The sequence below is a fragment of the Brienomyrus brachyistius genome, chromosome 2 (genome assembly GCF_023856365.1).
Source record: "Brienomyrus brachyistius isolate T26 chromosome 2, BBRACH_0.4, whole genome shotgun sequence".
NCBI classification, from domain to species: domain Eukaryota; kingdom Metazoa; phylum Chordata; class Actinopteri; order Osteoglossiformes; family Mormyridae; genus Brienomyrus; species Brienomyrus brachyistius.
The window spans coordinates 32,190,993-32,218,505 of NC_064534.1; the positions used below are offsets into that span (position 1 = coordinate 32,190,993).

General features: G+C 42.4%; 1 protein-coding gene across 3 annotated transcripts; it reads right to left on the minus strand.

Annotated features, from left to right (window-relative positions):
- Positions 1-174: 174 nt before the first annotated feature.
- Positions 175-26,397, minus strand: LOC125722550 (apoptosis-inducing factor 3). Of its 3 annotated transcripts, XM_048998728.1 has the most exons (21): positions 26,036-26,397; positions 18,591-18,796; positions 17,176-17,307; positions 14,970-15,186; positions 14,178-14,287; positions 13,948-14,057; positions 13,567-13,611; positions 13,385-13,481; positions 13,129-13,241; positions 11,535-11,621; positions 11,369-11,460; positions 11,057-11,187; positions 10,787-10,902; positions 4,871-4,942; positions 4,517-4,580; positions 4,252-4,328; positions 3,954-4,071; positions 3,770-3,868; positions 3,279-3,354; positions 2,413-2,517; positions 1,395-2,053 (listed from the first exon to the last, which is right to left on the minus strand). In XM_048998728.1, the coding sequence occupies exons 4-21, from the start codon at positions 15,131-15,133 to the stop codon at positions 1,675-1,677; spliced, it is 2,055 nt and encodes a 684-aa protein (XP_048854685.1). In that variant the 5' UTR covers positions 15,134-15,186; positions 17,176-17,307; positions 18,591-18,796; positions 26,036-26,397; the 3' UTR covers positions 1,395-1,674. The 3 variants fall into 3 exon arrangements, with proteins under 3 accessions (XP_048854688.1, XP_048854685.1, XP_048854677.1); XM_048998731.1 differs by lacking the exons at positions 1,395-2,053; positions 17,176-17,307 and adding an exon at positions 175-1,364; XM_048998720.1 differs by lacking the exon at positions 17,176-17,307.
- Between the last annotated feature and the right edge of the window lie 1,116 nt (positions 26,398-27,513).

A 27,513-nucleotide genomic window follows, 5' to 3' on the forward strand; every position in this document is an offset into this window, starting at 1 on the left:
TTGTTTATAGCACTTTCACAAAACTTTCTACGTAATCAGCCCAGACATTTAAAAGAATAAACATTCCTAGTACGTGGGACCATGTGAAACCATTTGTTCATATTTATTATTTCACAGCTGATATCTCAGAATTTGGTAGGAAACTTCAGACCACCAGAATGAACCAGCCAGGTGTCAGGTAGGAAAATAAGAGAAGATTTATTTTGGCAACAACACCGGTCACAGAACCCTGCCCCAAACCTCAGGTCCCTGAGTTAGTAACAAAGAGCATCCATGAAAAGCATAAATGTCTAAAATGTAATTTAGCAGTTACCATAGGTGCCCAGGTGCAGGGAAATACACGCTACGCAATTCCATCCTGCATTGCATGGCGACATTTGTTTACGCAAAGATATACATTTCCTTTAAGAGCAGAGCAAGAAGACAATCTGATACTCGTCCTGCTTTTAATTAGAGGCTATATGCTAGTATATAGGGGTTTCATGCTCTGAGATTATACATGTAATGCAGCTACTGCCTGCTTGCTTGCAATTTTTTTTTTTTTGACACAATGTCAGATGGTTAGGCTTTTTTTCCCCCCAAAATATTGCATATGCAATTCTTCTGTGTCTCCACATGGTGGCACTATCATTTACGGTCTGTCTTTATTATGGCTTCTAAGGATGACAACTTTGCTTATTTTTTCCTTCCCCAGTTTGAGTATTCAGAATAATGGCTCGAAGTAGAATCCTTAGTGTTGATTTTTTGGGTGCTACAAGAACATTAATACATATACATATATATATTTGGAAGAAGAAAAACCTAAATATAGACCCAGCTCCCATGTTGCAGCCAAGCAATGTTGTGTATATATATATTTCAAATTCTCAAAAGATTGATATAAATCTCTCTGAATTGTTAATCTGCTTGGAGTTGCAAGTTATAACTGTACAAATTTTAAATGTACAAAAATGACAATCGACCTATAAATAAAGTTTCCAGGTAGATACAACATGCACAAGCACGGAATTGAATCCCGGTATTGCTTCGTGGTCCAATCAGGAAAAGAAGCCAATCCCAAGATTTGCCCTAAGGCTTCTGAGCTCATTAAAACCACTCATGGTGAGTTAACGTTCGGTGTTAGTTGTGTAAATCCGTACGTTTCAGGTTCAGCAGGTCATCTCCCTTGAGGGGGTTGGGAAGGGGGGTAACCCAGACCGGTCCATTGAGGGAATGTTCCCTTGGTCTGCAGGTGGGTTTTTTTCCACAGCACCGTGAGTTCTGGTCCCAGGAAGGTTCCAGAAGCTTTCGGCTTGAAGCTGCACAGGGCAATTCGAGATCTTCACTGCGTACCCTTATCTATCAGCCAAGACATGTCTCCAGTCCTGAAATTCACAGAAGATGGATAGATCAGCAGAAGGAGAAATCCCTCTGAAAACCCTCACATTTTTACTGCAAAATACATTTCTAGTTTGAGTTCTTAATTGGAAGAACAGTGTTACTTGACTTTGAATCATATGCAGTACAGATTCAAAAGGAAGTCAAATACTGTATATATGTAAATGTACTTTTACATATATACTGTATATAGTCATACACAAACAGCTGGCAATAGAGGAAATGAGACTTCTGAAACCTGTTGTGGGACTACCATGCACCATCAATCACTGATTGGTTTAACAGCCTTGACCTAAATTAACCAATGGAGTGAAGACAGTGCAATAATCCTACTGACCAGCTTTCAAAGCCAAGTTCCTCCTGATAATGCAAAGAGCAGCATATGTGATGTGCTGGCTGTTTTATTTTTCTTTTGTAAGTAGTAGCCTGCATGGACCTTTTGTCTGTCTTATTTGTAATTTGATTTAGGACAGAGTAGTGGGGTTGGATCTCTACAGTGGGGTTGGAGTCGGCTGACATGGGTACTACAGTTTGCTGAGGTCTTTTTGGGGGACTCAGCAAAGCTGCTGGACACCAAAATGTGTACAGGGACTCAATGGCATTGTCGCATTTGGGCGATGCCGGGAGGTTGGAAGAAGTTCTCATGTTTTTGTACTTGCCAAGTAGTGATAACATCCTTCATTTTGTGTGTGCAGAACAGAGAAGACAAAAATAGGTTTGAAATCAAAGAAATACTGGTGAATATACTCTCAAGTTGTAACAGCGCAACATTATGGTGCTCTGTCAAAGGGAGGGTGGTATTAGTACCCAAACACCATCTCACTTTCATGACATCTTGAACGCTTCAAACTAATAAATCCAGTGTCAAACTCTATACACTATCTTTATACACTAATAAATGTCCATTGTGAGCAGTTTTCTCATTTTAGCTTTGTTCCTTTGCTATTCACCAGTTCCTATTCTTACTCTTTCTGGAGGTGATGTGCTACACATCCTGCCCAAAGGGGCGGATCTGAAACAGAAAGCAGGACTTACTCTACGTCCCTTTTCTTGATCCCCTTTCCGGATCCAAACACCTCTGCCACACGCGACACTATTGGGTCGTAGTTCATGCTGGCTACCGCCACCACCTCCTCGCTCCTGTGGAGGGAAGAGTGAGACAAAACATATAAAAGTGGCCTGTCACTTGGGCAACTTTTGCCATCTGGGTCATCCTCTTAGCCAAAAATCGTGTTTTGCTTTCCAAATCGCTCGAGGGTGGAGGGGAGCACTGGACTGGAGAGTGGTGACTCATCCATAAAACACTAATAACCGCCAGGTTCTACTGGACTCAATGAGGACAGGCCAACATTAAAGCCGGTGCTCAGAAACCCTTAGAGCAAATGAGGGGAAGTGAGATGGTAACTTAACCATCCACCTTAACTGATAATTATGCTCCTAAAATTCCTTTTGACCCGACAAATAAAAAAACCCGAATTTCCCAACACTCCAGATTCCCAAGCAACCCTGAGCATTTCCTGTCGCCATCTCTCACATAATTGTCTGATACCCTTGAAAACATTCTTGAATTGTTTTTAAAACTCTTCCTTTGAACAGCACTTCTCCAGTGGTTGTTAGTTCAAGAAAAAGATATTCCCTCCCTCTCAGGAAGAAGTAGGCACATGGTTGTCAGAGAAAGGTCAGAGGTCACCTCTGTAGGTTAGTTAACTCCGGGGAAACTCTACATGTATACATAAAAAATTTCACTGTGACTTTCCTGACTTGGGAGGCATTTTCTTTGTGTGTCTTAGTTTTAAATAATTAATACAAAAAATAGTAATTGAATGAGAGCTGAAATTAAATTTTATAAAAACGCAGTATGGAAAGTAAAAGTGGAATGCAACACATGAGGACACACTCACTTGGTATAGAAGGCCACAAACTTCAGCTCGTCCAGATCTCCCTGGATGATGACATCATCAAACCCCTCCCCATGACCTTGAACATACAATGCATACCACCTTCAATCATGCACACAAATCATGTGAGATACACAGCGTCCACATTTCCTAAGATGAGGCTTAGCTGTAAGAAAATGCAAATCTTCTCACAGCTAGGTGGCAGTAATTTAATAGTTATATTTGTGCCCTGGTTCTGGGAATAGGCTCCAGACTTATCGTGATTCTCTGTTGGATAAGCAGTTATCAAGGATGAACAGTGTAAATGGCTTTTGGCTCATTTCCGGTATAAACATTTTGAACTGCAAATTTCTGGATATCCTCATCCTTTGTGTTTTTTGTGAACCTTTCAATAGGCCCATTCTCTTCAGTGAACGAAGCATCTGTGGTTGGAATTCAATTATCTAACTTACTCAAATAAAAAATGGAAGGTCAGTCTCAGACTGTCCACTCACCTGCATATCTTATGCTCTTTCCAAACATGGCCGTCCAGAAGTAAGGCACGGTTTTGATTTCGACAATCCTGCCCATCATATTGAGTGCTGCCACTCGCCCTGGAAAACATCACCTTGACAATGAGACAGGTCAGTCCCACACGAAGTGATGCGCATGCCACTGCCAATGAGGGGCGTGTCTTACCGTGCATGTGCGCCATCTGCCAGTGGGGGACGTTCACCTTCTTATTGCTACGCAGCGACAGGGGGAACATGGCCACGTCCCCCCCAGCGAAGACCCCATCCACATTGGTCTGCATCATCTATGTATTAAACAACCCACCTTGGATTAGGTTTTTGTCCTCCACTTCACAGTGGGTTTTGACAGAGAATTGTTGAAATCCCATTGTGATGTCATAAACACTGGGGATTCAGGAGGAGATGCAGCTACATTCACATTTGATGCGATTGAAGCGACTATGCTAAGTTTAAAGGCTGCTGACCTTGCTGACACTTATGAAACCCTTTGAGTCCATGTGTATCCCACTCTGTTTTAAGAAGGAAGTGGCTGGGATCGATCCTACAGGAAGGATAGCAATTATAATGACAGAGAATAACAACATACAACAAGCAATAATGAAAGGACATTATTACATTGCCAACCATGGGTTTTGAACCCATGACCTTCTAGGCACAGATCCTTATCTTGATAAGCTGCACAGCGCCCTGAAATATTAGAGCCATCGAACTATTATGTGCAAAACTCACCTGTGCCAATGACACATACATCGGCCCTCAGAACTTTTCCGCTTTTCAGGACTACTTCTTTCAACTCCAAAAAAAAACCCCACAAACACAGAAAGATGAGTTAAAGGCTGGCAGGTTTTAGCAGCTAACAGGCAAGGTTTTCATACTGTTTTTTGCAGTTAGTCAGCAGCTTTTTCCGAGTATTCGTTGCCCCGTGAGTTTTCTGTACACAGAGATATGTCGGGTTTTCAGTGAGGGCTACTCATCTGCTCACCTGGCACGCAGCGTGTTGGCCAAGATTATTTGGGCGCTTTTACAACTGAGAATAAACAAGGCTGACGTCAGGCAAAGCCGTTTCCCTCACTTTATTGATACCTGTCCGTGTTGACCTCGCATCTCTGAAACCTCGTTCAGCATGTAGAACTTCACCCGGTTGGTCTCGAACATCTGCCAAAGGGAAACATGACAAGGACCAAGGTCAGCATTTCTTTGCAGAAATACAACTTATTTAGGAGTTTTTTTTCTGGGTCTCCCAGTTTTTGCCTTTTAGTAGTGGCCTAGTAGCAAACTCACAAGGAGAAGAGAGACTAAGATATTTTGGGGGGTCTACAGGTGCAAATGCTCCTCGCTTTACGATGTGCTTGACTTACGATATTTCAATTTTACGATGGCGCGATAGCGATGCTCAGTCAGTAGTCATCAAACTTTGAATTTTGATCTGTTCCTGGGCTAATGATACGCAGTACAGTACTGTTGCCAAGTGATGGCAGCATCCACCCAGCCACACTTCCAGTCTCTGCAGTGACTGTGAGTGTAAACATCTCGTACAGTGTTTAACAATAGCATTTTTTCTGGATTTTTTTTCCCTAGGCTCATCATGTCTACTAAGCACCAAAGTCTGTCCTATGAATTCATATTCGACTTACAATGTTTTCAGTTTATACGTTGGGTTCATCGGAATGTAAAGCCATCGTAAGTTGAGGAGCATCAGTATACTACCAGCAAGCATGGTACCAGAAACTGGATTGAATATCTTGAAATTCTTGTGATGGGATAAATACTTGGTTATGCAAGTATTTCCATAATATAAAAAGTGTCACAAATTTGTCCAGCAAGTGGCTGCAGGATTGCTAGTATGATAGAATCAGGGGATGACTGAGGAAAGGAGCCACTGAGACACTGAAGGTAAGTTACAGACAACTTTATTAGCAGTTTATTAACTGTGCAAGTACATTAACCAATCGTTAATTTAGACTATTTGATGGTGCTTGTGTTTGTATTCTAGCAATCAGTAGAAAAGGATGGCTTTTCTTGGTCAATCTTTGATATAATTTTACATTACCAAAATATGGTAATTATTTCCAGGTACGTTTTACTTTCTTTGATGTAATGCCTTCGCTTGTACTGCGGGACACAATAAAGTCAAGATTGTAGGTAGGTTTTGCTGAACCTCATGTAATGATACTAATATTTATATCCTGGATTCATTACACTCAGTATAAACTGAATTGTATAACTGGCCCTGTTTTTTGCACTGAGGTGTAGGCGTATAATGGAAACACTGGCCTCCTTCCCAGTGAGCTTATACATGAACACATACACATGAGAGCGCTATTCCAGGCTGACCTCACAAGGCACATTTATTACAGGGAAACGATCAATCACTGTAGGGTAAGATACCTAATCACAATAATACCCAAAAAATTTGGAACTCAAACGCCTAACTCAACCAAGTCAGACATCGAACAGGTCTGTTGAATTTTTTTCAACTTCTACCTCGACTGAAATCTTGGAACTTGACCATTCCTGCTAACACTTTTATGGGTCGAGACGCATTCAACTCTACCAATTCAGACCTCGAACAGGTCAGTCAGAAAAATATAGTCGCAACTCAACTTTAAACTCCGAACACAACAAAACTAAACAGGCCTCGTTGAAACGTGCGTCTCTGAGGGCTTGACACAAAGGCAAACAGATGCTGATGCCTATGAATCGCTCACAGTCTCACGGTACCTCTAGTGTTCGATTGTGAATTTTCTGTGCTTTATCTACAGCACATTTATTGATACAGTTAATCATGCCCCATAAGAAATTGAGCAGTGATAGCAGCAAACCAAAGAAGAAAGTAGTGAGAGTAGCTGTAGAACTTTTAAAGGAGATTATAGCGAGGCTTCAAGGTGGTGCGTGTCTGCTTTCGCTTTAGAGTACGGGATTATCATTTATTTCCTGTTTATAGCTTTTGTATGTGTGTTTTTTCATGTGTGTATTGGTGTTACATTGATTGTTAATGCTTCTTATCATTAATTAGGAAGGTATATACGTTTAAATAGGCAGTCATTTGGGGGCTTGGAATGGATTAAATAAATTTACATTATTTCTTGTGGGGAAATTCGACTTGGACTTCGACCAAGTCCCCTTAAATGTTAGTGACCTCAATTTAAAAAGTGGAAGTCACTTCAGACAAAAAGCATTATATTTCACTGACTCTGTAACTGTAAGTTCTCTGCCCATTAAAGCCAATGAGGCTTGAATTTTCCTAGGGGCCACTTGATAACAGTCATATGATACAAATGTCACCACATAAACTCTTGAAACAGCACTGCTGTATTTTCCAAAATAAATAAATAAAACAAAATAAGCGCCAAGGCATGCAGACTGCTTCTACAAACATTTGCGAAAGAATGGGTCTCTCTCAGGAGCTCAGTGAATTCAAGCGTGGTACCGTGATAGGATGCCACCTGTGCAATAAGACCATTCATGAAATTTCCTCACTACTAAATATTCTACGGTCCACTGTTAGTGGTGTTATAACAAAGTGGAAGCAATTAGGAACAACAGACCCGAAGTGGTAGGCAACGTAAAATCACAAAGCAGGGACAACGCATGCTGAGGCACACAGAGTGCAGAAGTCGCCAACTGTCTACAGAGTCAGTAGCTACAGACCTCCAAGTTTCATGTGGCCTTCAGATTAGCTCAGGAACAGTGTGTAGAGAACTTCATGGAATGGGTTTCCATGGCTGAGCAGCTGCATCCAAGCCTTACATCACCAAGTGCAATGCAAAGCTTCAGCAGCAGTGGTGTAAAGCCACTGGACTCTAGAGCAGACATGTTATCTGGAGTGACGAATCAGGCTTCTCTATGTGGCAATCCAATGGATAAGTCTGGGTTTGGCGATTGCCAGGAGAACAGTACTTGCTTGACTGCATTGTGCCAAGTGTAAAGTTTGGTGGAGGGGGATTCTAAGCCATTTTGGACAATTTCACGCTCCCAACTTTGTGGGAACAGTTTGGGGATGGCCCTTTTCTGTCCCAGCATGACTGTGCACCAGTGCGCAAAGCAAGGTCCATAAGGACATGGATGAGTGAGTCTGGTTTGGAGAAACTTGACTGGCCTGCACAAAGCCCTGACCTCTAGCCAACAGACCACCTTTGGGATAAATTAGAGTGGAGACTGCGAGCCAGGCCTTCTCGTCCCACATCAGTGCCTGACCTCACAAATGCTCTCCTGGAAGAATGGTCAAAAATTCCCATAAACACACTCCTAAACCTTGTGCACAGCCTTCCCAGAACAGTGCCATGAGTGGACACTCGTCGTCTTGTTGAAAGACTGTACCAGGGTGCTGTCTCAAGATGAGTAAGACATGTGGGCGCAGGATGTCACTGACATAGCACTGTGTTGTCAGGGACCCCCGAATCACTACCAGAGATGACCTGAAGTCATACCCTATGGCTCCCCACACCATGATGTCATACCCTATGGCTCCCCACACCATGATGTCATACCCTATGGCTCCCCACACCATGACGTCATACCCTATGGCTCCCCACACCATGATGTCATACCCTATGGCTCCGCACACCATGATGTCATACCCTATGGCTCCCCACACCATGATGTCATACCCTATGGCTCCCCACACCATGATGTCATACCCTATGGCTCCCCACACCATGATGCCAGGAGTAACTCAGATGTGTCTCTCCACAACATTGGCAGCATTGGTCCTCTCCCCTCGGCACTGCCATACGCACACATGATCATCACCCATGCTAATGCAGAACCAAAACTCATCACTGAATATGGTACGATGCCACTTGTCATCAGTCCATGTGTCCTACAACACCACACCAAATGCAGATGTCTCTGCGCTGGTGTAAACGGTGCGGTGTGGAATGACCGGAGTGTTGTTCAGAGGTCCAGATGGCAGGCACTGATGTCATGGGGTTCTGTAATGCTAGGCATACAATACAACAATCCTAACTTGGTGTGGTCTGTCTTGGGTGACTGGAACCTTCACGACGTGTGGGTGCCCTCATGTGCCCACTGGTTCCAGCACTGGGCGACTGTGACATCTATATGTCCCACATGCCGGGCAATTGCAGAATATGACAATCCAGCCTCATGCAAACCCACAATGTGACCCCTATCAAAGTCTGTCAAGTGCTGGTAATGCTGTCTAATGCATCTACAAGGCGTCCTCTGTGTCTGGTGACTAGACATGCCAGCTCCTTGCAAATCGAATCACTTACATTCCCATCTCTGGTCTGTATATGTACCAAATTACATCCATATCCGACCATTATTTCTGGGTATTTTACTTATTTTGTCACAGTGTGGGGTGTGTGTGTGTATGTTTATATATATATATACCTATCTGTGCTGCTCCAAATTTCCCATACAGTAGATAAATTTGAAAAAATGACAAGCTGCCCATTTTTTATACATTTTCCCTTCTGAAGTTGTCAATACTACTTTTATTTTTTTTGTATTGTAGGCTATGAGTTAACTTAATGAAGGTAAGTGAATTTGGCTTGAGTGTTTTGTAGACCTGTTGCTACGATGCCTAGGATGGGATACTTAATGTTAGATATAAACAGCGCTCCATTTTCAATACGCCACATGAGTACATCTGGGATGCATGCTTTCTTTGCTCCTATAAAAAAAAGAAGAACACCGAACACTATCAAGCGAACGAACCACAGTCCTTGTGGCTTGTGTTGCTGCGACATATAGTTCCATTTCTGAGGAGGTGCACGTCAGGATATGCTGTTGGGCCCACAGCTACACCGCATTTACGGAGTCGATTTGGCATAGACGTATATATCACCCTTAAGCATTAGAATGGCTAAGATAAGTGATTTAAGTGATTTTGGTGATTTGGTGTGAGAGGTGGTGTATCCTGCAGCTCAGGAACGGCCGGGATTTTCACAGAGTTCACAGAGAATGGAGTCATGAACAAAAGCTGTTTCTGCTCGTGCCATTTCTCTGTGAAGGCCCACCACGTTAAAATCTTTGCTGCCATGGCAAAAAAAATACATCTAGCCAACCAATCAATCATCTAAGCTGACACCTGGGTGCCTCACTTGGGAAGCCCCCATTTCTGCCCCAACCCAGCCTGCGTGCATTACAGAATTCAGTTGGTTAATGACACTAATAGGCTATATTCTGCTGTTATTTAGCCGACACTCTTAAAAAGCTCTAATAAAATTAGCTTAATTAGGTGTTTTCCATGGAAAAGAAAAACAGATGAGGTTGGTAAACAGAGCAGGCATTTAGTTAGGTGGGGGGAGGGGGGTGACAACACACAGTTCCGCTGAAACCTGCTTATGCAGATTTATACAGTATATTACCATTATGGTGTGATGTGGGAACAGGTGCACTACGGTAAAGCCTAACCGTGCATCTACTCCCTAGCAACCTAGTAACATTAGTGATACCTCTTGGTCCACAGGAAACAGAAATTAGTGGTATTTCTGTGGCAAAGCCCCTGCTTACTGAGAACCATCATAGGAGAATGACCAGACTTGTTAAAGCTAACAGGAAAACCACAAGTGCAAACACAACAGCTCCAAACAACAGGGAGGCTTCTCTAAACACAACTCATTAATCCTGAAGCAGTTCTGGAGGCAAAAGTGGGTCTTACCCAATAATAGCTTGGTGTACCTAATAAAGTGGCTTTAAATAGGAACGAAGTATATACATAAAGCTTCTGGAGTGGACAGAAGCTAGTCCCCACACTCCACTGTGCATTGTGAGGCTCCAGTCTCAGCAGGGGGGCATAGGTGACACAGCCACGGACTGGAAAGAATGAAACTCTTCCTGGCAGCACGAGACTCAGCATTGTGTCACTTAATAAGGGGCTGGTTCAGTTCTGTCCCGGTCTTATTTCCTCTCAGCCATGTCTACATATAATAGTGGGAACTCTAGTCAGCATGGCTCAATCAACTCTTTTCTGGCAGCCTGAACCGAGTACTGGGAGGGGGTGGTAGATTTGATGAGGATTTTTTGTACCTTCATTATTGCCTTTCCAACTTTTTCTCCCAGAACTTTCCGGAAAGGGACAGACTCGATGCCAATGACGGAGACAGAGTGAGCCTTGTCAGTTAGAGCTGCAGCTACTTCCATGCCTGTGTGTAAAAGATAAAAAAATTGCAGCCAATAAGAAACAAAACGGCCAAAATCAAATCAAATGAAGCCTGCTCAGTAATTTTCCTCTCATTTTCATTTTATTATATAGCCCTCAGCTGGAACCAGTAAACAGCCCACATCCCAGACACTCACCGATAAATGACGTCCCCACAATGACAGCGTTCTTGTTGTTCACGAGCCTGGCTATATTGTTGGCATCTTCTGGTGTTCTGAGGTAAAAGACATTTTCCACGTCTTTGCCTTTGTAGTTCAATGGCTTGGGTCTTCAAAAAAAAGACATTCAAATAATAAAAGAACAGCCTATGGATTGTGTTCCAGCATTTATTTAAAAACTCTTCTTTCTTAATGCAGTCTCAGCACTGTGAGCTGAGCAGCCAGGTTTCATCATATTTAGAATATAAATGAGAAAATCTCAGTGCATGAAACATTAAGTTATATCCTTACTTGCTTCCAGTGGCAATAAAGAGTTTTCTATATTCCATTTTCAAGCCATCCCGAAATGTAACCGTCTTGGACCTTACATCCACCGAGGCTACCTGGAAGGCAGGAAAGCGTGTTGGAAACGCCTCGTGTGGTCCAAACAAAACCAGGCACCCAGTGATGTACTTACCTCCTTTTCTGTTAGTAACTCTATGTCATGATTCTGGAAGAACTCCATTGATCGCAGTCTAAGATGTTCAGCTGTGCTTTCCAGAGACTGTGTGAAAACAATGTCAAATTTCATTAGAACATTTAGCAGAACATGAAGGAGGTACAACATAGAATTCCATATGGTAGACCAGGTTTCCCCAATTCTGATCTTGGAGGGCCAGAATCCAACAATTTGCAGATTTCTCTGCTCACACAAATATTAATCAGCTAATTTAGGTTTAGTAGGGGTGTCTAAGTAGGAAAATCTGCAAACTGTGATGGATCCTGGCCCTCCAGGACCGGAATTGGGGAACCCTGTGGTAAACAATAAAATGAATACAGTAGTTGGTAACACTTTACGTTAACTGTTCTTTCGTAAAGCCTTGATAATGCATTCATTAAACGTTCAGTGAACCTTCATAATGCATGAACAGAATATTCATAAGCAGTATGTAAGCATATATTAACATCCTAACATACCTTAACAGCTTAAATATATATAAATAAAGGTTATATGATTATAATGCTTCTTAGTATCATGTAAAATGTGTATTAATGTATATTAAATCTGTTAAGGTACATTAGGATGATAAGATATACTGCATATGAATGAATTGTGAGGAAGGAAAGCCGATGATGACAACATGTAAAGCTCACACACAGAGCCACAGCACAGATTCAAACCCTGGGCCTGGAGGTGTGAGGCAACGGTGCTAACCACTGTACCACCTAGTACAAAAGGTTACAGAGCACTTTAACCAGGGTTTTGTAAATTGTTTTTAATGATAATAATTTTAGTGCTGAGATTCCCACAGTGACACTAGCCTTTCATGGTAGGATACTGCACCTAGACAGATTCATATTATACCCCTGCCCTAGGGCAAGGTATGAATTATTTCATTCATGCATTTTCCCTAGCTACTTGTCCTATTCAGATTCACAGGAGGTCTGGGTTCTATGGGCACAAGGCAGAGAACAACCCAAGATGAGGCTCCTACTCATCACCAGGCACACTCACAGGTAATTTGCTAAGTGCAATTAGCCTCAGCATGTTCTGGGACTGTGGGGGGGGGGACTGGAGTGCCCAGAGGAAACCCCACAGGGAGAACATGCAAACTGCACACACACGGAGCCATGGGAGCCATGACTCGAACCCGGGTCCCAGAGGTGTGAGGCAACAGTGCTAACCACTGCACCACTCCATCCCCTGATATGAATTATTTGTCAATTATATTTTGAACATCATTTACCTAAGTTCACGTTTTACGTAAATCTGCAGTGAAGACAGATTTATAAAGCCGAATTATGTGACAACAATTGGTCTCTTAAATCCATGAGAATGTCTGCAGAGGATCTCCACTATCTCTGTCTGAGCAATTAAATTTATATGATGTAAATAGTTGTACTGATATCCTTGTGCCCTGTGCTGCCTGGGACAGGTTCCAGGTGACCCTGACCTGGAAAAGGGATTAGAAAATGAATGGATGGAAAACATTGTCATGAGATCAGGTTTCAAAGTGGAATGGACACGTGCTACGTATGATTGCTGTCCTTCTCTGGATTTCTGTACAAACCTTACTCAGTTTAGGTCTGTCATAGGGCTGGTGCTTGTCCATGGTGCACATGACAATGCGATCTGTGAAGCCTTCCTGTCTCAACGTTTCTGCACAAACCAGCCCAGCTGGACCTAACCAAGAGAAACACCATGGTACTGAACATCATGAGTCGCCCACTGCCCCAAGCTGATCTCCTGCCAATGCTGGTAGATTCCCTTTCCCATCACCAGTAAATGAAGAGATCTGGTGATTAATCCAAACCACGGTGCCTCACCTGCTCCGATGATGAACACATGGCTGAAGCCAGTGTTGGCGTTAACAACCGCAGAGCATTTTGTCATGGCCCTGGTCCTTTTCTGTGACTGAAGAGCCTTGCGGGTGTAAAGGTTAGAGGGAATCAGTGCACTGAAAACACTGCGAACTGAAACTCCCAGGCTCTGAACAAATTCTGCTCACCTGCTTGTTAGCCCGAATTATCACCTTGTCCTTTTCCACTCTAACCTATGACAAGAGTAACTAATTCAGCAAATTTTATCAATATTTTATATCAGTACAGAAATATTCAACAGGTGAGTAAATGAACAAATTTGTTACGTAATCAGCAAGCAACTACACTCTCCTCAGCAGTGTACCTTGCACACTGCCCGTGTTTTTACAAAGATTTTTTATATTTTTCATGCTTCGTGTGCTTTGTTATTCTTCCCCTACTATGAATATTTTTCGCTTCTGAGGCAGTGAGTTGACCCTTTCATAGATCTCCCTGTATCACAGATCTCCCTACTGATGATCACAGCAGATAACTGCATTCGTAGAGTGGCCATAGGTGAGGATGGTGACCTGGAAGGTGGGCAGGCTGTCTAATCCAGGAAAGTCCTCAATGTCACCAGTGGAGATATTAAAGCAGGCCCCATGCCAGGGACAACGCACATGTCCCTTAGATAAGACCCCTGCAACAGAGGTGAGAAACTCCAGTTAAGTCAGGGGTTGACTGAAGGTGATGAGTGGGTATTCCCCTCCTAGGTGCAGAGGAAAGGTGACAGAAGATTAGTAGAGGGAACCCAACTCACCTTTGACTAACGGTGCCCCATAGTGGGGACACTTGTGTCCTATGGCAGAGAACTCGCCGTGTTCCTTGATCAGTAGGGCTCTGCCACTCCCCAGATCTACTTCTCTCATTCTGTAGGAGCCAGCATCAGAAATGGAACATTTAGAGCCACAGTCGGCCATAAATTCATAACACAATCTGGAGCCACAACACGCACAACATTAAGCAGACATAAGGCTTCTTACACATTTTTTTACAGCATAGGGAATAGGGTGACATCGTCCCCCAGTATAATTTCCCCTGTCTGTGTTCCTGCTTGTGTCTAATAGTGGGTGGGATTATCCTCTGTCAATCACTAGTGTAAACCAACAGTAAATATTGAAGACGCTCCCACCCAAAAGCTAGTTCTCTCTCATCACTGTATAGGAAACACGACACCTACGAAAACAAACAGCATTAGGACTAGAGTTCCTCCAACTCATGGACTCCCATAAAGAATGCAAAACCTGCCATGTTTGAAGGTTCACTCAAAACTCAAGTCATGGCCATCAACACAAAAGAAGAAAACCGATACCTCCCTTCCCATAACTTGACCGTCATGTCACCCCCTCCCACCAAATCAGGTTGATAAATTACTTCAGAGTTCCTCTCATTGGCTTCCACTGGAAGTCACATTTCTGATGGTATAAAGATTGAGGAACTTCTCTTGAAACTTTGAATTAAACATTGCTGAATAAGTTGTGTCAGTTTGGATTCTGAGCTTCCACTGAGAAGCTGATGGAGCATCTGTAGATAGGACTTGTTCAGCTCTTACTGTCCATTCTCCAGGTCTTTAACGTGGCACACGGAGGCCTCCACATAGTCATGGGGCTTGTGGTGGGACCTCAGCGCTGGGGCGGAGTCCTCATCAGAGCAGTGTCCCGGGGCCCCGTTGGGTCTGCCGTCCGAGAACGGGCTGGCCTTGCCATTGGGGGACATCACGTCTGTTTCCTTCTCTTTCTCAAGCAGGGTCAGTTCAACTTTAACCTCAACTGTGAGAGAAATACCAAGGGATGGAAATAGGCTCAGACATGATCGGCGGTAATGTGGGCCTGTGTGGGATTACCGCACAATGTCAATCTACCACCTGGATCAAGGCAACAGGAACTGTCACGGAACGAATCCTTACCATCCTTCAGGCATCAATGATTCATCTAGTCTTACTTCCGTTTGACCAATTTATGGAATTAGACACATTAATTAAACGGCATGTTTATGAATAGCAATTTATCCATATGATTCCAGCAATTCATCCATTATGATTAGCAGCTTTCCAGAACCTTTCCATGCAGGAGAAGCGCCGTGTTCATGTTGGGTCGGACACCTGTTTACAGACACATTCCTACATCAAGAGTAAGCAATTAGGCTGAGCTGCCTGTTTCCAGATTGTCAAAAGACATCATGGAGTGCAGGGGAAACCGGAGTGAATGAAACAGGAATGTGCACAGTATTATTACTAGCTATTTGAAAACTTTTCAATCTGTCTTTATGTCTTCGCTTTTTAGTTTTCTCCTTTGCCAATGGTTTAGTTACCCGAAATCCCCAGGTTTTCATGTATTGATTCATCACAGCTACTCAATGGAAGATCTCTTGATTTCTTTTGATCTATTCCACCCCGCCACCCCTGTCCCTGCTGGTGTTTCTTCCCGTGAAAATGTGGTTGTGTAACTCCTTTTACAGGGGCCGACAGAGAGCCAGCTTTATCTCTTCAGCTAGAAGAATGTGCTGACCCTCCGGTGCTTTAAACTTTAATCTGTCCGGAATTTTCACCTGCTGTGCAGGTCTTAATTAAAGTCAATGGAAAATCATAAGAGCAGCTACAACTGCAAGTAAAATGAAAGGAGCTCTGGATGGCTAGGATTTTCCTGCAGCATTGCAGTGGAGTGTTATTCTCATGAAGAGCCTTGTCGCGAATTATGGCAATGTCAAATTTTCCTGATCGCAGTTCCATCCGAATGACCGTGTGACACTTGGCATCCTTCCGATGCCTAAATTCTCTTATGATCTTAGTTGGTATCTGAAGACAATAAAATGGGGTCTAGATGTTTGTCAGTGTCTGTCATATTTTTAGCATTCCTATTTTTAACAGCTGGAACATAAGAAAGGATTCTTTTGACCAGAGATGAAATCTGGCAAGTCCCCACAAGTGCTCAGAGGGGACCAGAATATCCTACTCTTCAACTACAGTTTTCATAATTAGAAGAAACAAACACCTCATTTAAATTTTGGTACAAAATACAATTGAAAACATCTTGAAAGGGTCTCCAAACCCTGTAATCCATCACCTCACGAAGTAAAATTCACAGAAATTAACACTGTGTAATTTGTAACAATGTGTAATTTGTAACACTCTGTTATTTGAATGGCATTAGAATGTAATGATAACTATGATTTTTGAATTAGTATCCGGTTTGTTCTCTGTTATTTCGTCAGAAATACTTCAAGAAAACAGTGAAGGAAACCCGGGATTTAAAATTCTGCCTACAAAATATTCTGCTCTTACATACCACTTATCTGAATATAGCAGAAAGACATGCTGCTTTTATCATGACGCTGTTTCATAACCCCATTGGCCTGAATCTGTCTTCCTACTGTCTGACTGCAGGGGGCAAGAAGATGTTTGTGAAATATTATCTAAATTATACATGAAGACATCTGCCTCGCGCTGGCTCAATAGAGAGATTATGCAACAGGATTATCTTCTGTGGTCCCACATGTCCAGCTGGGGTTTTTCATGAAGAGGTCACTGCAGTCATTTTAAAGATTTTAAAGCTATACTTTACATGCTGCTATAATTAAAGCTCCAGTTTTACATTTTAATCTCGGTGTTGCCTGTCAGTGTTGAAACAAAGAGTGCAGCTTTTATTCCTCTGAAAGAAACTGTTGTTGTTGTTACTCCAAGTTCTGTCTGTCATCTTGTTACATTCACAGCATGCTTCCTCCTGGCAGCTGTCTGAAAAACCCAGCGGTGAGTCGCTTACAACTGCAGCGCTGACCTCCGACCCCATGTCCAAGGCGACGTGTGATCGTGTTTCGCTCCTTTTTCCTCTCTTCCTCGACTTTGGCCGCACTTGTTGAACCTTTCAATTTCCCACCACCTCAACCTATTGGACCTTGGGACAAAGAAATCTCGGTGATGTGTCCTAAAGTACAGCGATGTTCATCATATTATGGTTGCCATACTTTAGATAATAAAATAATGCAACAATCTGACTGACACTAAAGTGATAAAGGTTCTAAATTCTCGTCATGTAAGCCTACTACGTTTATTTGAGGCGAACAGAAAAAGCATCTGAAGAAATCAGCTGTTGTAATTTTCTTCAAAAAAGAGAATTAAACATAAATTACATTGTTCTGTATGTCCTCATACATATGTACACACACACACACACACACACACACACATACATACATACATATATAGCATGCAATCACAGTGCAGAGCCATGATTTAATCCCCCCCCAACTATTATTATTTTTGTTGCTGTTGTCATTGTTATCCCATGATTTTATAGTAATACATGAATAACAATTTTACCATTTAACTGATTTATACAATGGGACCATCTTTACCCAAATTTATCATCACTGCAGCATTCATTGCACACAGTATAATCTCTGACTTAATATTTATGTTCATGTCTAAACAGCTTGCTGGTTTGCATCCATCTGGGGCTCATCCAATATGGGATCACTCCCCGTGGGCCCTCTCCCTGACGGGTCAGCAGGGCCACTGCCTGAGACATGGTGTGTCTTATAAAATATTCTTATCAAGAGTGACTTAGGCAGTATTTACATAGATTGGTGTGTTGTTGAGATTTAATTACATCAATTACCCTTTCTGGAATCTCTGATCTTGTGGTTAAGGGTTCATAGGACTCTTCTTGGAAAATACATGGTTTGTATAGTGTAGAATGCCTTTTAATGTTATAATACAGATAACAAGTACAATGAAAATCAATATCTTCTTATGCCATCATGCTCTCCTTTGACAGCCATTTTTTCCAGCACACCAGCACGTATTGAGACCTTGCTCAAGAGGAATATGATTATTCTGCCAGCCACAGGACTTGAACCAACAACCTTCCAGGACCACAGGAACAGACTCCAAACATAATCACACAGCACAGGACATGCAAGTAACTGGACCAATTCAACTATTCAAGCAACAGGTCAAGAACACGCCGTTTATACACTGGGCAACAGTCAAAACCAAAGTCATAGTTTACTTCCTAATCCCTTTGACACAGCTACAAGTGAGAGCATTAAAATTCCTCCCTTGAAACCCCCATATTAGAAAGGCTGCTGAGAAGCAATGTGTGACCTATATATGGTTGGGAAAGGAGAGAGAATGAACAAGTGCCATTCATTACTGGAATCAAAGAGCATTGGTCACCTGGTTTGGGTTTGGAAAGACATCCTCCCATGATGGGTCCAGAGTCACACTAAGAGGCAGCTGAAGGAAGCCCTGGAGATGTGGGGGTGGAGGTCACACTCTCCTGGGAGGAGGCCGAGTGGTGGGGCAGCAGAAGCGTTGATGTTGTGGTGTGAAGGTCTGCAAGTCCAGTATAGCCATTGCAGACATCAGCTCCCTCTCATAGCCTGGAAGCAGAAACATGGACTTCAATCAACGCCCAGCAGAGCTCAAGCAAAACCAGTGACACTCACAGAGAGCTCTTAATGGCTAGCAGAGCTCAAGCAAAATCAGCAACATTCACAAAGAGCCCTTACCACCCAACAGAGCTCAAGTAAAATGAGCGATACTCACAGAGAGCCCTTAACACTCAACTGAGTTGAAGCAAAACATGCAACACTCACAGTAAGCTCTTAATACTTAGCAGAGCTCAAATAAAATTGACAACACTCACAAAGAGCTCTTACTACCCAGCAGAGCTTAAGCAAAAACAGCAACACTCACAGAGAGATCCCTTAACACCCAACAGAGTTCAAGTAAAATGGGTGACACTCACAGAGAGCCCATAACGCCCAACAGAGCTCAAATAAAATCAGCAACACTCACTCTTAATGGCTAGCAGAGCTCAAGCAAAACCAGCAACACTCACAGAGAGCTTTTAACACCCAACAGAGCTTAAGCAAAATCAGCAACACTCACAGAGAACTCTTAATACCCAGCAAAGCTCAAGCAAAAACAGCAACACTCACAGAGAGATCCCTTAATACCCAACAGAGCTCAAGTAAAATGGGTGACACTCACAGAGAGCCCATAACGCCCAACAGAGCTCAAATAAAACCAGCAACACTCACTCTAAATGGCTAGCAGAGCTCAAGCAAAACCAGCAACACTCACAGAGAGCTTTTAACACCAAACAGAGCTTAAGCAAAATCAGCAACACTCATGGAGAGCCCTCAACACCTAACAGAGCTCAAGCAAAATGGGCGACACTCACAGAGAGCCCTTAACATCAAACAGAGCTTAAGCAAAAACGGTAACACTCACAGAAAGCCCCTAATGCCCAACAGAGCTCAAGCAAAATTGGCGACACAAAGAGCTAACACCCAGCAGAGTTCAAGTTCAAATCTGCAACACTCACACAGTGCCCCAGCCAATGGAGCTCAAATAAAACCAGTGACATTCACAGTGCCCCAGAAAGCCTCATTTGCAAAGCATGAAAGTTGATCCTGCGACCCTCTTGTCTGGTTACGTAAGTCAATTCCAACATGCAGCTGGATATTTAAAAATGGAAACTTTCTGCTACCTTATGGCAATTCATCCTAATTACTCAACTTTAGAGTAACCCTTACAGATCCCGCTACAACACACCTAAACCAAATTGTTTTTATCATTAAGTGCAGTTTGTGTCTGTTTCATGTTATTTTATATCCCCTGTGAACAGACATAATTCTACATCAGGAGCAATTCTAGGGTAATGGGAGATGCAGGGCATAGCCCAAAGCCCTGTCGATAATTTGGAGTTCATGATTTAGAAGTATAAAATTCTATCCATCTGTTCTGTTCAAAATACATTAGCCCTGTGTCAATTGCGGTTCTGAATTTGATGTTTCATGACAACAAAACCACATTATACATATAACAAAAAATACATGATTAAAAAAGATTCAAGGCTTTGTTAAAAACACTCAGGCCTTAAGCCTCTTTAGCTTGGACCTGACACTACCACTGTTCTACACCGCTAATGGCAAGACATATTCCTATGAAAATGCTTGTCCATGGCTGTCCCTAACTCACTCTATCCTAGTATGCATTACTTTTTGGCTAAATTAGGTTAAGCCTGGATGGCAGCCCTCTGATGTTTTATTTGACAGTCCTCCATTTTAAAACAAAGTGCTTACTGATGGCAAACATTTATATTTTATACCCAAATCCCACTGAGCATGGATGGCAGCAATTCTGCCACTCTAAACAGAATCCTTAATCAGGTCAGGTTTCATATGGTGCCATCTTAAGCCAAACAAACACAAACAAAACACAAAATTAAATGCCATCTAAACTGCAGATGAATCCTATGTGTGCATCAGTGCTCTTCTGGCATATGAATGCATTTAACAAAAGACTCTGAATTGTATTTCAACATACCCACATGTTTCTCAACTGAAGAATTATTTTATCTTCTGCAAGCCTGATAGCAAGGAGACTTGAAAGGAATCAATAGAAGAATGTGCGTCTAAGAATGCCAATGGCTTGGAATTCTCTCCAAACAACCAAAGCAATATCACTGAACACATTCATTTAGACATTTAGCTCTAAACAGACATGTGGGCTTGTCTGTTAGAATAGAGTATCTGTGACTGACTTCGTAGGTACATAATATGAACCCAGCAATGCAAAAAAGAGACACTTCTATTTATCAGGATGGCTTCCAACTAGCATTGGTGGTATGTGAAGCCCCTGATTTCTAGATTTGCCAATACATTCTTTTTTTTTGCAACATTTGTCTTCAACCCAAAGACTTAAAGCACAAAGCCTTATGTTAATTACTCTGCCCTGTCTGGCCAAGCAAGTGAGGTGTCTAGGCAAAGCTTTGGTGCACTCAAAGAATTTGCTGAAGCTGGTCAGGAATATTTTGTCTCTCATCCAGTTAAAAAGGCCCATGATGTATGTATTTAGAGGGAGATGGGAAAGTCTCAGGGGCTATGCTGTGCCGTTTTTTGACTACAAAAGCTATTTGTGTGTGTGTGTGTGTCTGTGTGGGTTATGTATATATTACAGTGTGGGGACCAAATGTCCCCAAAAAGTGATAAAATCCTGTTATTTTGACATTGTGAGAACCATATTTTTCGGTCTCTACAAGGGGGAACTCAATATTCTAAAAATCTGTGACTGCAATCAAAAAACTTTTTTGTGTGGTTACTTATGGCTGGATAGGGGCTGTCATAGTTGAGAATAGAATTTTGCCATATTAATGATTGTACAGTACCCACAAAGATATGAATACAAACATGTGTGTGTGGGGGGGCATTAGGTGTATATTACATTGAGGGAACCAAATGTCTCAATTTTTCAGGTCCCCACAACAATCTGTGAATGCAATTAAAAAGTAAAAATGCCAAAAGTCTCATATTTTGTTTGGTTACTTATGGTTAAGGTTAGGGCTGGGTAGGGGTTAAGGTCATCATGATGGGATTAGAGATTTCCCCATAGAAATGAATGGAGAGTCCCCACAATGATATAATTAAAAACCTGTGTGTGTGTTTGTGTGTGTCAGCCATAAGACCTGAACTCCATAGAATTGAAGTTCCATTCAGCAAATGAACAAAAAAAATGACACTCTCTCTCCTTTCTAAGACCACTTGATTTTAACTGTAAGAACAAGCAAATTAAGTTTTCCAGCTAAGCAGTTACCGTTTCGACGCATCTCGCAGGTCCCATGCAAGTAGTTAAACATTAACATCATCAGAACTCAGATTAACTTCCTTGCCACCATGTTCAATGGGCCTCAGGGCTCACAGCTCTTACAACGGCGCCGTTGTATGGTCGCTCTTTCGAGTCTGCTAATGGGTCCCACGCCTGCTCACCCACGCACTCTGGTGCAAAAATTCCTTCCCTCGACCTGGAGGATTCTGAGCAGGGGATAAAAAGAGAGACTGTACAGAATCTCAACACGGAGGCCAGCACTGAAAATGCAGACCTCAAAAAACATGCAAGTCACTCGCCAGTCACCCTCTTTGAAGGGAAACATAAAAACAGGGATACTTGTTATTCTGAACACAGTCAAACACCCTTGAAATGAGGTATTTCTGTTGTTTACTGAAAAGCCACTCGGCAGTCTTAATGAACATGTAAAGGACAGAATGAATCCCATCACAGGATGCGATGCCCTCACATGGCATTTAAACAGATTTAGAGGAAATGGCACGTGCAGTTCTGACGGACGACATTTTGCCATGAACTTTGAAAAAAAAAGGGAAAAAAACGCTATAAAGGGACTCACTGAGCTTCAAGGATGATCCTGAAAAAGTGGATCTTTTAAAACATTGACAAACAATTCAAACTTCTGTCTTTGCCTTTGAAAAACAAGATAAACAGAAATTAATAAATGACGAAGGAGAGGTGGTTCGCAAAATCTAGAGCTATAATAAAGGCATAAAATGAGCACTGATGCTTCTGTGTGTGCAAACTATGAAATCTCCATAGCATCTGTGATTCCTTCCACCGTCATATTTTAAAATATTGTTTTGCTATGGTTGATGCAAAAAAATAATAATAAAACAAAAAATTGACATGCATATATATATTTTCATGAACCTCTGCCGACTTCCAGAAAGCCGAGATATTTTGTACCTCCAAAGTAGGTTAAGCAGATTTGATCTGCAGTAGCATGTGACGTTTGCTGGTAGGTATGACCCAAGGCAGTCTTTCGACCAAATAAATAGTTAATTTCATCGGTTTTCTTCTCTACAATGTGTTTTGGTGGAATTACCAATTAGCAGCCTCTTTAGTCCAATTGTGCAAACGTTCTCTGCCCTCCCAGCCAGCTCCTGACAGGTAGAAACAGAAAACAACACCAAAACAATGACACACATTTCTCCTAAAAATATCTAACCTCACTGTAGACCAGAAGAAAGAGGTTTTTGTTTTTTCATTTCAACTTTTAAAAATCATTTGCACACGCAGTATGCTCCGAGAGCAAAGAGCATCTCCAAGCTGACAGCTTCTCAGAACATCAATAAAACGTTCATATGAACAGTTTTCTAAATTTAACCAGCTTTCTTCATGTCCATGACACATTTAATTCAGGTTAATGCAGGTTAAAACAGGGCACTGGGCTCTCAGCAGTTACAAGTTCATCTAAATAGCTGACTTTGGAAAAACACAGTATCGGTACAATATCTGAACTCAAAAAGCACAGAAGCAGTGTTACAGTGAAATCTGGTACCCAGGAAGCTCATGGTAATGATACAACCCACTGGGCCAACAATCTGGTATCCCACTAGCTTTAGTGATTCCAGAAATATGTTCTTCATACAGTTATAAATCCCAAAACGACCCAACAACCACGTAGTGGGAACCTGCTGGCAACATTCACCATTAGTTGGAGTATCAATGAAAAATCAAATAGCCTTGAAGACCAAGAAAGGAGAATCCATCCATGAATATCCAAGTAGCCTGGCCAAAACCATAGGGTACTGGCTCTTCCTGGAGGTTGGCCAGCCCTTCAACTCTCACCATAACCAATATCTAACCTCTGGTAATCCTTGAGTTGGATCAAGCGCCTGTTTCAGTCACAATTACCCACACAATGAGGAACATATAATCTGGGCACTGTGTTGAATTGACTACACATACTCTGGATTAAACGGCAGTATTTCCCAAGACTAAATAATACAGAGAGGTTGGAGAGCAAGGCTGAGAGGAAAGAGTCAAAGCTCCACAAGAAAGTGGTTTTTCTGGTCGGCGTTTAAAGGGTCACTTGCCCAAGAGTTGCTGAGGGTATCAGAATGATCTTTATCATAGGACTATAGATAGCAATGTATTCATCACATTCCACCTGCACCTGTGCTTCAGGTAAGTTAACCTTTGGTTAACCCTAAAGCCATCCTGCTTAGTTTTTACAGCTGATAAGCTGAGAATTCTCATGCCAAAGTAACCGACACAACTTAATGTTTGACCGCCCTGTTCATTTACATCCATTACATGCAAGTTCGCCGAGTAAAAGGAACCTTGATGGAATCACCTGCGACTGCATTATATCGTAACTTGCATAATGAGGTCATAGAAACTGCCCACTGAAGGTGTTGCAAAATCGTCTACATTTGGCCCAACTGCGAATGATATCCTGCCATCTAAGGTACATGAAAGTCACACTTCCCACTTCCTTCTCAGATTTGACTGTTCATTCCATTCTATGCACAAATCACCTAGCTAAGTTACACAGAAAACTGATGTTATGATGGATATAATCTACAACATGTTTTGCTTGTTAGCAACTTAGCTAAGTTAACAATAGTTATAAAACTGAATAGAATGCTAATTTATATTATAAAAGTTGATTTTATTATTTATAAAGGCATGTGGAAAACTAAACATGCCTTAGAATAATATTATATCAGTTAAATTATATATATCTTAACAAACTGCATAAATGAAAAATAAAATTCAGAGCTAAGTAAATTTTGAACAAAATGGCACATCTTTCATCCTTATTGTACATTACTGTCAAAATTTCAGTAAACCTATGTATTTTAATGGTGCATATTTTATTGGACAGTTACGGCATAATTGCCAGTACATTTAGGATGGATACAACATGATTATTTCTGAAGAAATGCGGCATTGTGGGTAACTGTCTATCACTGTACGGTTAGCATAACCCTACAATAATTTGTTGCCTGTCTTCATCTCTGTAATCATCTCAAGATGTCCAACGTGCTCTTCTCTCTGGAAATATCTCTGCTTGTGCAAAAATGTTACTGTTACCTAACATTGAGTTCAATGAACCGTAAGGTGGTAGTAATCTGTATTTCTGGTTATTACTTTACTGGCCAGTTTATTAGGTACACCTGCTCATTAGTGCAAATAGTCTTCTCCAACAGCCAATCGAGTGGCTGTCACTAAATGTATATGCATTACGCAAACAGGGTTAAGGGGTCCTGTTTGAATAAATATTGGAACACACTATATAAGCACTATTAAACGGTGCGAGTGTTAGTGCCAGGTGTGGTGGTTCCAGCATTGCAGAAACAACCACACCCCCCCTGGGATTTTCTGCAGTTTGTAGAGTTTGCACAGAATGGTGCACTAAATAAAAATAAGCCAGTACATCTGCACTAGTGGCACTTCTCTTGCTGGTTAATGAAGACGGTCAGAGGAGAACGGCCAGACTTCTTAAAGCTATCAGAAAGTGCAAAAATAACAGCCTGTCCAGCAGTGGTGAGCAGAATGGCAACTCTGAACATACAAATCATCAACCTTAAAGTTAAAGCTAAAGTAGATCCTGCTTAGTACTTGCTAAGTGTACTTAATAAAATGACCACTAAGTGTAGTTACCCAGAAGAATATTTTTCTAAATCAAAATGTGCACATCAGTGCCAAGATTACTTATTAATATGCAGCATTTAAGAGTGAGACTGAGTGCATGTGCGTATAGCATACAGCGCAGATTCTCCGCTCTGTGGGCGGAGATGCAGAATAAACTGTGTCCTGACAAGTGCTGCACCTTGCAGTGGCTGGTGTGCTGGGCCTGGAGGCATGGAGAGGTGCAGGAGCGGCTAGCGTGATGCCTCCTGCCCTGAACGGGACTCACAGCTCTGCATACTCTCCACAAGTCCCGTCTCAGTCCGAGGCGTCACATTTAGTGTAGGAATAAGCCCCCCCCCCCCCCCCAAAAAAAAATAGCCCCAAAGGGTTAAACAACAGCCTACCCAAGTCTGTTAAGAGCAGGTGCAATGAGATCCTTTCCGGTATCCTGCTGAGAGCGATGGCATGCTATTGGAGAGAGATCCCAAGCTTTTGTCCCCTCGTTACAATCAGCCCTGGGTACTCCGTCCTCCTCCCTTCTGCCCGTTAATGCCACGGCATAGCTCTCAAAGTCATAAGCTCCCAGGAAAAGGGAGGAAAAAATCACATAAAAAAGACAGAAACATCCAGCAGCGCGATCACAGCGTTCAGGGCTGATGCAGCAGGCTGCTTACGATGACCAGATCCCACGGTTGCAATGGGGATCCTCGCCAGGCTTCCAGCTGTATGCAGTATTGATGGAGTTGCTGGGGGATGCTAACACAGCAAGAATTCACACAGTACCCCCCCCCCCCACTCCCCTCCCCTCCTCAATCGGACTCTCTCTCTCTCTCTCTCTCTCTCTCTCTCTCACTCACTTACTCACTCTAGCTCCACTCCTCTCAGCCTTGCCTCCAAGCGCCACAGTGCTGCTGAGTTTCCACTTAAACCCTTCCTCCGCCTCAAAGGAGGGGGTAACCCCCCCACACACACTCACACACAGTGACATCATTACGGGCCCGCCCCACTGTCCCCGCGGTCTAGTGTTCACAACCGCACTGCGCCGCAGATGCGGGGAGCATACAGCCTGCTTGCCTCGCAGAAATCCCCCCCCTCCCTCGCCTGCCCACTCCAGCGTGCACTGACTGTACCAGTCCTAAGCTTCGTTGCTGGGACAGAGTGCAGCAGAGCTCTGCTGCAGAGAGAGGGGGTGCAGATGGGGTTGGAGGGGGTCTTAGGGGGAGAAAGGGAACTGGACAGCATGAGAATTCAGGTTAGATCTGTAGTTCAAAAGGTCAGCAAGAACAGGACCCATCTCCTTCATGCATGTGAGCAATGCAGGGAATTACAGCCCGCATGTGCTGCATGTGTGCATGTGTGTGCAGGGCATATGAGGTCCATGCTGCATGTAATTATTTTTTTATCGGCATCTCCAAGCACTTGAGATACATCATCAAACAGCAGGAGGCCATTAAAGGGGAAAATTAAAATTGGATAAATCCAGCTGACATTTCATTAATGGCCTTTAAGTCTTAATTTTTCAAATAATTACCAGTATTTTGGCACTTATGAATACCAAAGTGGTCAGTAATTATTACTTAAATATGGTTTGAAAAATTTGCTACTAAATATTAAATATGGGTATTACATACATCTTCATTACATCTGTCTAATATTACAGTGTTGACTAAAATTACTAGATTTCTCTCTGACACTTGAAGAGCATGCAATTTGAGACAGCCACATGGGTATGTTTATGAATAAATGCTGCCTCGTAACTCTGATTATTAATCAAGCCTTCTTGATACAAAACTGCAACAGCACCACACAGTGAAGAGCCAAAGGCCAGGTGGGATTGTGTTGGTTTGTACAAAGCCTCAGCCTGTCATTTCTGACGGAATCT

Excerpts from the sequence above, each read along its gene's own strand:
- LOC125722550 (XM_048998720.1), bottom strand. The coding sequence starts at position 18,621 with ATGGGAGGATGTCTTTCCAAACCCAAACCAG. Across the intron at positions 3,869-3,953 it reads GCAGATGGCGCACATGCACG|GGCGAGTGGCAGCACTCAAT; the intron begins GTAAGACACGCC and ends GATGTTTTCCAG. Across the intron at positions 2,518-3,278 it reads TTTGTGGCCTTCTATACCAA|GAGCGAGGAGGTGGTGGCGG; the intron begins GTGAGTGTGTCC and ends TTCCCTCCACAG.